General features: G+C 33.4%; 2 protein-coding genes across 2 annotated transcripts; one reads left to right on the top strand and one right to left on the bottom strand.

Annotated features, from left to right (window-relative positions):
- Positions 1–252: 252 nt before the first annotated feature.
- LOC143535323 (uncharacterized) lies at positions 253–3261 on the bottom strand. Its single transcript, XM_077029609.1, has 6 exons — positions 3173–3261; positions 2711–2832; positions 1815–1904; positions 1674–1726; positions 1459–1561; positions 253–774 (listed from the first exon to the last, which is right to left on the bottom strand). Exons 2-6 carry the CDS (start codon positions 2792–2794, stop codon positions 655–657), a joined length of 450 nt encoding a protein of 149 aa, XP_076885724.1. The 5' UTR covers positions 2795–2832; positions 3173–3261; the 3' UTR covers positions 253–654.
- Positions 3262–5573: 2312 nt separating this feature from the next.
- On the top strand, positions 5574–9128 carry LOC143535322 (uncharacterized). The gene is made up of 3 exons (XM_077029608.1): positions 5574–5652; positions 5785–5985; positions 8725–9128. The coding sequence occupies exons 1-3, from the start codon at positions 5607–5609 to the stop codon at positions 9030–9032; spliced, it is 555 nt and encodes a 184-aa protein (XP_076885723.1). The 5' UTR covers positions 5574–5606; the 3' UTR covers positions 9033–9128.
- The last annotated feature ends 3641 nt before the right edge of the window (positions 9129–12769 follow it).

Here is a 12769-nt window from a genome sequence, read left to right as displayed (position 1 = left end):
AACTATATATATAATAATACATGGAATATTACAACTAATAGTATTCAAGTTTTCTAGTGTGTTGTTAAATTTTCGGACACTTCTAAGTTCCAGCTATAAAAGCAACACAGATTTCAAAACTGTTCCATTGTTATAAATACTTGTACAAATTTTATTTGTTTTATAAAATTAGACCAATATGAAACAAAGTTAAAGATTTAGTTATCTTTTCTTCCTAAATTTAACCTGAATCAAGAGATTTAAGTTTAGGAAAAGAAATAATTAACTTTGTTTAAGGAAAGATCTACAAACGCGATCCATTTTATATCATTGTATAATGTGATATCGTGATACACCCAAACTATATGTACTATGTAGTATAATCTGAGTGGACTCGAATAAACTATAATCGGACAAAAATTATCCAAATCAACTCATTTCTTAATAAATGGGTCGTAATGTCCGGTGTAACTTTGAACAAAAAGTGTTTCTGAAAATACTTATGTTGACTCGTTACCTCGGTATTAAAGAAAATAATTGGTCACAAAGCAGGACGATAAATTGTTAGAACAAACGCATCAGCAAGGTTCAAACCAAAGTAGACTGGTAATATATAGATTGATTATATTGAAAGAGTATAAACATAAACTAAAAAGTGAATTTGATATCTTACATTTAATTAAACTCACTGTTTGCTTCTTCCAGGATCGGTTGATTTGAGACACCCGTTGAAAAGCCTATCTTTAGCATGATTTCATCTAGACGTTTTACGTTTGTAAGGTATAGATAGCCAACCTACATAATGGGCCAACAACAATGATAATCAAAGAAAAAATCAAGACTCCAGACTTCTATTACCAAGTCCAATTAGGTGTTACTTGTTTAAACAACAATTCCAATTTGTGTTGTATGATGTGAAGTGAAAAAAAAAGAGTATCATTTACGTGACAGAAGCAAGATGGGACGGTGGGACCCACAAAACTCATGGGTCCCACCAATAACCTAGTAACCAATAGAACTATGTATGTATAGGTAGCAATCATGACCTATTCTTCAAAGAATAGGTCGATCTGAGCAAAAACAAATTATATAAGGGTTCATTTGGTTGACCTAAAACTAGTCAACGGGTCAATTTGGGTCTACTCAGACCAGTCAATGGGTCAAAACATGCAACTATTGTAAACCCGACTCGATTCTGGCCAGAATCCACTTTGACCCGAACCAAATTGATATTTTTTTAAAACGGCCCGTTTTGACCCGAACTCGTTTTGCTCAGAATCCGTATTGACCCGAACCCGTTTTGACCCAGCACCGAACCCACCTGAACTGGACGGGTAGAGGGAATCCAGCCCTTACCAAACTATGTGCCAACCATTAAAGGTTAGGATTGGCAATTGGTGAATATGTAAAAAGCATTTACATAAAAAATATGCAAAAAAAAAAAATTCAACAAAAACCACATGGCATATAAAAACTGACCAGTGTTTCCAAAGATGATGCTCTGTTGTAAACAGCTACACCAGCACGTTTTTTGGTCCGTGTTTTGGAGGAAGAAAGATTCTTTCCCCACCGAAGAACATCCCTTTATTAAACAAAAAAAAGTACCTTTTTTTTTAGTTTACCCTGAATAATTATACTTCAACAAATGAACGTTTAACATGGTGCATAATTAACCAAAGCATAGTAAGACTGACCTTTCTTCTTCTGACAGAACTTTATCATTGATTAGTTTTTGGAGCATTGCATCCTGATATGCACCAAACCAAAATTTCAATAAATTGCCTAAAATGAAAGTAGGATGTAATAGAAAACATAATTTAATCTGCATATCATACTTGGGCTTCACAGCGAACGACCGCCATCACACGGTCGTTATATTCTTCAATATTTAGTGGTGGGAACAGAAAATGTCTGCGTGCGTATAGCTGCACGCGTGCAAATATACAAAAAGAGTAAGATCCCATACAGTTGATTCATAAAAGTAACAGTAAGAAAGAAAATAACGGGTGGGAATTTCATCAACTGCAAACGGCCATACAAAGTTTTCCATATAAACGTTCATAATTATATTTTAAAATAGCATATTTATATTTGGAGTTGTGTTCTTTCTATCTTCTCCAATATTCTTCATTTACTTACTTTTTTGCATACAAAGCTCCTATGGTGTGCAATCAATCACTCAAATTTAACATATCATATCCTTCTATGATGCAGATATAATACGATAAGATTGCGCACATTATTTCTTGACAGATATACTTTCTTTTCTTTTTCATTACAGTACACAAAACTTGTTGCTCAGATACGTTTGGTCTATGTGAACTCTACTTGGTTCATTAAAGATTAGCAGGATATCATATTTCATAAGAATGATCAATGGTAGTTTATATAGTATACATAAACATATCTCAAGGGTGTTTAGTTGCTTAATATGAGCCGCAACGAAACTAATTATCAAATAATAAAAGCAATATTATTTAAATGCCCTTAGTTCATCAATTAGGTTCTTAAATAAAAAAAAAAATTAAAACTCAACACCATCAACCATGATTATTACAACTTCAAGCCCTATGTATAATACATTATTACAGTTGATAATCAGACTCAGTTTCACATAATCATATCGGTCACGCATCCAAACGCCCCCTAACTAGCGTATGATAGATGTTAGTGTACAAACAATCATAATTTGCTAATTATGCATAACTTTACAACAAGATTTAAAACAAACCTCATATATACAATCTCCAAGGTATGCTAGTGAAGCAGCATTGTAAGTCGACCTAGGTTTTTCTACCTTCGGTGCACTCGGCATCCACGTCTCGTAGCCCAGATACGTTTCTTCCAAACACACTGTTTTAATTCACAATCTCAATAAGAACAAACTCATTCAAGTAGTAAAATCCGGATATCATCACTCTATTACTGAAAAAACAGTCAAAATACAACTCTACTGAATACATTATGCATGCACACCAGGTGTTCGATAAAATTCCTCAAGCAAGTAACAATACCTTTCTCAAAAACACAACCGTTAAACGTCCAATTTCAATCAAACCCAACACATGTAACAGCTCAAATCATGACACAGTGCTATTAATCTAGCAACAAACAATATACAGTTCTACTGATTCCATGCACACCAGGTGTTCGACGAAATGCCGCACCGACAAAACTGCATAAAAAACGATACCTTGATTTGGGTTTGGTGGTTTTCGACTGAGAAGTACGGATACAGATATTGAATTGCGATCTGTTGAGTTAGAGTTTAGGGTTTGTCCGGTGATTATTGAAGTGGATGGAGAGATGGTGATAGGGTTTTTGGGGTAAGTACGGTGAGGATTGTATGGAAGTCTTTGCTGCGTGTCCCATGAAGCTCTGACTGTAACTGATAATGCATGAAGAGCAGTGACTGAAGTAGCCATGGGTTTAGCTTCGAGTGTCTTGGGGCTGGTGGTTTTGCGATAACGGCCACGGTCTTTGAATTAACTTTTATTTATTATTATTATTATTTATTTTTTTTTTGGTTTTGCCATAAAAGCCATCATTGTTAATCTTTTTAAGTTATATGTTAGTTTGCATTAGGGTTGACATATCAAGTATATTTGTACACGATAAGACACGAACACGAAACATGTATATCTGTACACGACACGAAAACTTATCGTGTGTCTGTATTCCAAACTCAAACACGAACCTGTTAATACCATGTATACGTGATAAGACACAAACATATTAATACTGGTGGTGTTGCTGCAACTGCGAGGAGGCCAAACTTCCGGAGAATCGGAGATGTGGCGAGGTCGACTGGTGAATGAATGGTTGCGATTGCCAGAGATGTGGTGGAAAACCACCAAACTACCAAAGATCAGGAGAGGGAGAATCGGATAAGGTTTTATACGCCGCCAGCTTATGTTGGATTGGAATGATGTACGTCATGTTCAGCTGTTTGTTATAAAAATTTAGGGTTAACTATTTTGTGCATATAACATATTATATTATTTATATTTATATTTATAAAAAAATCTAATCAAGTACTAACGGGCACTTAACAGGTAAACGAGTATTTTACCTGTTTAGACACGAAAAGTAGCATATCAATTCGTGTCTACCTGTTTAATGCAAAAAACTTGTTAAGGTCATAACTAATACATGTTAAAGTCGTGTATGTTCGTATCGTGTATTCGTGTATTGTGTCTAAATTGCCAGCCTTAGTTTACATAATCAATCTTCATTTTTGTATCATTTTTTAATACTCAATCATATACATTTTCGATATTTTCTGTCAAATATGCGAGTTTTTTTATGCGTAAATCATTTCAATAAATTAGGCTTTACATCAAATTCTACAACTTTAGGTTATGTTGGTTATGTTTTGGATGTTGCATCGAATATAAGAGAAGTGTGTATTATAGAAAAAGGAGTTCAACGATGGGGTTATACCCTATGGGAAAAGAGTACCTCATATCAAAAATATCTGTAGAATACATGCAATGGTTAAGTACCATCAACTATCTACATGATGGCATATAATGAGTTACTTAAGTATACATTATATTTTTAGTAACGAGATATTCTAAATACTTATGATGCTTCCCTTAAGCATGTACAACGCTTTAATCTATCATCGTCTTAGAGGGAGACAGGGAGTTTCAAAATTTTCTCGTAAGATTATATCTCATGCATGCTTGGGGGAATAACTGAAATAAGATTTGGGGGTCTAAATTAAAATAAGATTTGGTGGCCCTTTCATGACAATTGTCAAATAAAAAAAAAGGAATAAAAAAATGCATACTGTATGACTCTTACTTGAGACCTATAGAATTAGCAACAACCATGTTTACAACTAAATAATACATAACTTTGAGTTTACTTTGCCCATTATAATAAATCTCTTTATATATATTTTTAAAAAATTTGGAGATCTTAATTAAATGTGGGTCCCTAGACTTGTTTCGCTGGCTCACGGACCGACCATAGTAGGGTACATGGTTTTCATTATATGGCAAAGATTTGTCACATACAATTGATTCATTTTTTTTACATGTATTGTACTTGGAGAATTGAAAAACAAACAAAATATTTTATGGTACTTGTGAGTAGATTTTGTGGTTTGCGGATACTTAATGATAGAAATAAGGCGATAATGCAAGATTGGACGTTACAAGGGTGGTGCCATAAGTGCTCACTCCCCTTTGAGCTCAAATCAAACTTATTCATCACATAATGAACCTTTTTACAAAAACGCCTCGTATGAAAAAAATATTTTATTTCCAAGAAGTAAACTTTTATAAACCCAAACCAACACAAAAACCAAACAATAAAAACAACCAGCTCTCTCCCAACGAGAGAGGATCACCAAACCGACTAATTACATCAAATTAAAAGAACATCACTTCGACCAGTCTAACGATCTAGCATTAGACCTATTTTTAAACCATAAATAACCTAAATTTTAGTGCTACCCAAAATATCTTCAAGCTTTTATCTCTTTAGCTTAAAAAATCTTCTCATTCCTCACTTTCCAAATACTCCAAGACCCAATATAAACAAGACCTTTCATTTCATCATCACTGTTCATTATTGGTGCAGAAAGGGCAACCGTGATTCCAAACGAAGAATCCAAAATGAGTGACGAAACTCCCAAACTCTACGTTCACAAGCCGAAGAAAGGTATCATCACTTTCTCAAATGTATATTCGTTTCTGAAATACGGATCGTTGAAATCAAAGCATTAGGTTTAATTTTCTGTTCATATATTCGCACTTAATTCGCTAATCTGATTGTGATTGTTTATGTTAATAGCTCAATTGAAGAAACACCTGCAATCGCGTTCTTCTCCGTCACCGGCGCCTGCTTCATCGTCTTCGTCAATGACTAGTCAATCTACTACTACTACTACTACTTCTTCTTCGTCTTCGCCTCCGACGCCACCGAAGGAGTCGTTTGCACGCCGTTATAGGTTCCTCTGGCCACTTCTGCTAGCAGTTAATTTTTCAGTCGGAGGTATATATGTTATGTTGCTTTAATGATTTGAAGCTGTTAATTGTTATGATCACTATTGCTACTGAACATATTATGAATTAAGTTGATTAGCGTGTTCTGATATGTGAATTATGAATTAGCTTGATTAGTTTTTTAATCGGAGGTATATATATTGCTTTAATGTTTTGAAGCTGTTACTTGTTTGTAGGGGTGGCAATCTTGACCCAAACCATTTCAAATGGGTCAATTTAGGTTGTTTTAAAAATCATATGGGTTGATTTGGGTCATAGATTTTAATAAGATGGGTCAAAATGGGTCACTTAAAATTCCACCTTCTTATTTTCGGGTCAAAATGGGTCGACAAATTTAAATAAATGGGTCCATTTGGGTTAGTGTTTTAAGGAAATGTGGCAAGCTTGGGTTGAAATAGGTTTTGGATTGGAACGAGTTCGGTTTAGGTTTCGAGCCAACATGAGCTTTCGCACTAGACGGGTTGGGTTTTGGTATCCTTTGTTTCTTTTTGGTCGGTTTCGGAGCACTGGACGGGTTGGGTTTCGGTTCTTTTGTTTGTTTTTGAGGGTTTCGGATTCGTTTTCGGCTTTTTGTTTCATTCTTGTTTGTTATTTCAGTTTCATTTATGTTCTGTTTCAGTTTTTAGTTTCGTTTAGGTCGATTTTTTCGGTTTTGATTAATTCTGTTCGTTTTTGGTTTATGTTTCGTTTCCGTCGGCTTTCGGTTTCAGTTCATTTCTTGTTTTTTTGTTTTGTTTTTAAGAACGAGGACAACGGCGCAAACATTTTAGTTTTTTTACATTTTTCGTTTTTTATTTATATTGAGTTATGATTTTTTTTATTAATTTTTTAGAATTTTTTTGGGAGAGGTTTTTATTAACAGTAAAAACCCCTCCCAAAAAAATTCAAAAAAATTAATAAAAAAATCATAACTCAAAATATAAATCAAAAACGAAAAATGTAAAAAAACTAAAACGTTTGCGTCATTACCCTCGTTCTTAAAAAAAAAAAAAAAACCGATCCGATATGTTTTGACCCGTTCCGACCTTGACCCATTCCGACCCGGACCTGTTCTGACCCAAACCTTTTGACCCTAACCCGTTCCGACCCGAACCAAAACAACCCTTTTTTTAGTTGACCCATTCCGACCCTAACCCGTTTCGACCCATGACCCGTTTCGACCCAACCCAACCCATTTGCGACCCCTACTTGTTAGGAATTAGGATTACCTAAGCATTTTATGTTTTAGGTTAGTTAGTGCGCTTTGATCATAGAAATCAAATGCGTTAGGCGCAGTCAAGGCGCATGGGCCTCGCCTAGGGCCTAGGCGTAAGGCGCAAAAAAAGCGAGGGCCCGAGGAAAAATAAGCGCACTTAAATAAAACATTTAAAACATATTATGTATATGAAAAATAATACTATTCTTCAAATAAAATAAACAAAAGCTATTACATAACATTTAATATCATCTAATGAATGCCAAAACTTGAATAACAAAATGTATCAATGTAATGCCTTTCTCCTAGATCTAAGTTTCAATAGCAACCCTTGCGTTTCGTTTTCTTGGCCTTTATGTTCTCATGTTCTTGGCATAGACAATGCCGAAGCGCTCTCCTAGGAACTAGAAGCGCATTTATTGAGCCTTGCCTGAAAAATGGGCCTAGGCGCAAGAAGCGAGGGCTTTTAATAACTATGGTTTTGATATGTATTCTGTTACTTGTTAGGAACTAGGATTACTACTGTTCTAGGTTTTTGTTGATTTTGATTGTTGATATTGGGACTTTTTATAAATCAGGTTGATTAATGCGTTCTGATATGTGAGTTATGAGTTAGGTTGATTAATTTTTAGATCAGAGGTGCATATATTATTTGAATCTGTTACGGTCCTAGGTTTTTGTTGATTTTGATCGCTGATACTAAACTTATTATGAATTAGGTTGATTAATGCTTTCTGATACGTGTTGTGTTGGGGCTAAATCAGATCTTTGCATACTTCTCAAGCATTTCTTGTTACACATATTGTTGCCATACTCCCAGCTTTCAATCCTTGTGTCATGTTGTAAAATTGCAGGTCGTGTATAAGTTACTATTGATGAGTTTAAATCAACTTAGACAAATGTGACACTGATGATATACGTCAGGTGACACCTAATATCAGTATGTTGTTCATTTTTAAGGTGACATTTAATTGGCTCTCAAAGCTGAATACATCTACACCATATAGGTAAAATTTATAATACGAAATAACCCTTTTCTGTCTTATCTGTTCCTTTCTATAGAAAACTGTGTGTATTATTCTTGACTTAGATAACATAGAGTCTAGAAGAGGGCATTCTGGTCTGTTTATGAATACATTTATTGATAACCAAGTATATAGGTGGGCAATGAATATATAATCCAGATATCAGGAGCCCTTTCATTAGGTTTCTCTTTGTGTTATGTGAGTGGAGACTTCAGTATAAATAGATCAAGCTGTGTTGTGTGCTATCTCTAACATGTCAAATGCTTTTGAAGTTGATTTTTTTTCATACCTTCATAATATACTATACTATCTGTAGCATTTAGCATCTCTTTTCAAACCAAGTTTAATTAGGAATCTTTAGTCACACCGCTCACATGGCCCCTGATCCATTGCTAATGTTAGTAACACATAAGCTTAGGAGCAGTCAGGTGTAAAACTGTAAATAAGATCGTGAATGTGTGTATACCTTGGTTTAATAGTCAAAACTGTCATTTTTTATATTTTGTAGCTTACCTTTTCATGAGAACAAAGAAAAAGGAGGACAGAGAGGAAAATGCGACAGCTGCCACTTCTACTTCTATATCTGCTGCTTCAACTGCTACAGTTACTGATTCAATCACATCCCAACCTGTTGTTGTGGAGCCCGCTAAAGTGCGTGAACCGATACCAGTGGATCAGCAACGTGAGCTTTTCAAGTGGATACTGGAGGAGAAAAGAAAAATAAAGCCAAAGAATGCTGAAGAGAAAAAGAAAATCGATGAAGAAAAGGCCGTTTTGAAACAATTCATTCGAGCAAAGTCCATCCCGCCTTTCTGAATTTTAATTCATAGGTTGGTTTTTGTTCATTTACAGTTTGTACATTTTAGTTTTTGTTTGGGATTATGTTGGGGTATATGGACATGTTTTCCTCTACCGGGTACTATTACACTTGTTGCATGCATCTTTGATTCTTTATGAAAGCATAATGATGTATCGGCGATTGATGACAAATCATGTATGTTGGGTAACGGGTAGGGTTTTAAGTTCGCGAACGAGCTCAGCTTAGGTCTACCTTAATCGTCTTGATGCTAAGCTCGACATATCCTCATGATGAACACTTGTGTTTGAGGAAAATTTTAAAGGTCAAGTAGGGGGTGTTTGGGATTGCTTATTTTCAGCAACTTATAACTTATTAACTTTTTGAAAAGTAATAAGGTGTTTGAGATTGCTTATATTGTGAGAGGAAAAGTTCCATAAGTTACACTTTTGTAACTTATTAACTTAATAAAAAGTTATAAGGAGGCAAAATAAGGAATCCCAAACACCCCCGTAATTGACTCTGGATATTAAATTTAAGAAGCTCGATGTGAGTTCCATATAAGAACTCAATAACTTTTGACTTGGACAAGCTCAAGTTGAGCGCTTGAGCTTGAGTCCGAATAATCAGATCAACGCTCAATTAAGTCTAGCGAACATTTGACATGATGGTATCCTAACCTTCTAGGTGATAATCTATATCAAGTTACTTATGTATACAGAAAGAAGCTAATCAAATAACATATAGTAATAGTCTAATAGATGACTCAAGCCAAAGTATAACTTGAGTTTGATTATAAAGCTTAAAACTACACTTGGGCTTTGATTATAAAGCTCAAAACCAAGACATTCAAATTTCACATCCATCAAAAACCCCTCCGCAGTCGACTAACATGCCCCCAATGTGTCGAATAACATCTAGATATAGTCCTTGATGTCTTCAACCATTTTGAACATGAACACCGTTTTCGTTTCTTCCTTTCCACAAGACCCACATCATGGTTAGAACAATGGCATGGCCGCATGGGTGATTTTCTTTCTTCCTTTTGAGCGGTCCCAAACTGGAGACAAACTCAAGTTGACAAACGAAGCCACTTGGAATTGGGCTTTTACACCAAACTCAAATTTGCCACCCCATGGCTTTACATGGCAAACAACTCACGAGGACATCAGGACATGGTCTGCATTTATTAATTTTTTAAAGTTGAGTTACTTGTGAAGTGTGACCTATAGTCAACTTCATTAATATAGTTATCTAGAGTAAATTACTGCTTTCGCCTTTGACATCCGCAACAAATAAATGTTGGTGAGGTCAATTTTGTGCAACAACGGGATGGCAACGCAGGTGGTGTCGACATCGGCAATTAGTGGAATCATCTGAACGATGATGGGTTTCTCGACTGGTGGGATCAAATATCGAAACACCCGGGATTCCTGGTGGGATCAAATATGAAACAACCGGGATTCTTGGTTGGTGATGGGGGTGCAATGGTCAATGATGTAATCGAAATTAGAGAGAATGATTTAAGAGCATCCAAATTGGAATCCCTATATCATCCTAATCTCTATGATTTATAGAAGAGTTTTTAGGTTTTTATTATTTTGTAGGAGAGTTCTTATATAGGAAGTGGATAGTGAAACAGTATTTATTCCCTAGATTTTTCAATATATATGTTGCTCTAAAGTCACTCAACTCATTATATGTTTCGTGGGTCATTTTTTATCATAAATTTAAATATTTTAAAAATAATTAAAGTAATGAAATATATATAAATCCTGTTATAATTTAGTGATATTTTTTCCAGTTAAACTTAAATTAAGCAACTATGGAACTTAATTATTGTTTTTGAATTTTTGTTTTCGCTGTTACATCGTACTTGAAGTTAATTATTTAAAATTCGCCTATTAGTAACCATAATTTATATGTATTTCATTTGTCCCACTTAATTTTAAAAATGTTGAACATTTGTGAAAGGAAAAAAATCACAAGATTGGAACATGTAATGAAATTTGAGTATCTTTATAGGAACAAAAAAACGTTGAGTGGCAAAACATCTGAAAAACTTGATCACGAATGAGTGAAGTTTTTCTAGTTAGTTGATGTAAATTAGGTTGTAGCACAATATAGGTCCAGGGCGTGAGCCGAGGTACGTGGGACCAGCAGGAACATCGACCCGCCCCATTGGCATCACTCATTTTGGCTCTCGATTGGTGAGTACTTTCCAAGCTCTTCCGTTGTGCAACGATGATACGGCTTGTACATTATGATTATTGAGATCTACATATACAAAAGGGATGAAAAAGACGATTGCAACAATCTTCCATCTACTCTAATAAAAGACTATCACTTTTGCCACTTGTCAATCTCATAGCCTTCCTCGTATTTTTTAACCAATTTTAATATATGGTCCTTATCTTTTAAGTCATTTCAATAAATGAATTCAATATTTTTGTTAAATGTAAATCCTAACCAATTTATTTATTAACATTAATGGTGAAATAAGAAAATAAGGAAATATAAAAATTAAAGTTGCAGGTATGTTAAAATAAAATTTTAAAGTCACGGGTAATTGAAAATAAAGATGCATCATTGTCGAACAATTTGAATTTGTATGGTAACCTACAAATTGTTTTTAAATTGGGATTCGAGCAACAACTAATGCATAATATTTTATATAAGACTGGTTTCAAATTTGGATTTAATAATTTTTTCATATGCATTTGAACTCAAGAAAATGTGTATTTTTTTAATTTTCTCCAAGCATTTTGTATAAATATTACAAACATGGAGAATACCTATTATAGACTATATCTTGTTGTTTACTGTTTATCATTAAATCATTGAAGCTGAATATTATAACTATAATCCATATGTATAACGATTTACTATATAAACTATATATCATTTTGTAAAGGTACATATAAAATTAATCCTTTATTATATGACTTTTTTGTGTAGTATAAAATTTTTTAGCAATAAGAAGATCAATATTTAGTTTTCAATATTTTCTTGCATGACCAGACCAAAATACGTTATAAATATATACTTTATAACTTGATTTATATTTTCTTATACATTTAAATATAGTTAATTTAATATATCTTATAAGACAATTACTTAATTAAAAACATTCAAAGTTTTAAACCAAAAAATTTGCTTCAATCCCATTTCACCATTTTTATACAAATGCAACAAATTGGGTTTATGTTAGTGTTACATGTTGGTTAGTACATAATTAAAATGTTTATTATGGTTTATATTTAAAATAATAAAGATATATATAGAATTTTAAAAAAATTACAGTCATAACATTTATTATTAAAATATGTTATAAAAATTCAATAAGATTCACACTTATTATAATGTAACTTAATAGAAATATTTATTATTTTTATTTTTTATCATTTGTAACTTAATCATGCTACTCATTACATTTCAAGAAACATTCCATTTTCACATTAATTTAAAAAAAAAGTTAATCAAGTTAAAAGTCATTTACCATGCTTAATCCGAAATCTTTGCTTCTTTTTTGTTTTCTATAAGTTGTTTATGTATATATATATATATATATATCGATTAATTAAATATTTCAACAACTTCCCATAATATTAACTAATAACATGAGATTAGTATTCAAATTTAAGTATTTGTAATATAATACTTTCAACTACTGTAAATAAGAATGACTACCTTCACTTTATGCAACTTAAAAATTTTCTAATATTCTCCTAACTCACTGTTATTTGAACATGGCTTT

Source organism: Bidens hawaiensis, unplaced genomic scaffold (genome assembly GCF_021521415.1).
Source record: "Bidens hawaiensis isolate Kalapana, Puna unplaced genomic scaffold, B.hawaiensis_p1.1 tig00010467_1, whole genome shotgun sequence".
Taxonomy (NCBI): domain Eukaryota; kingdom Viridiplantae; phylum Streptophyta; class Magnoliopsida; order Asterales; family Asteraceae; genus Bidens; species Bidens hawaiensis.
This window is presented reverse-complemented; position numbering and strand designations above follow the sequence as displayed.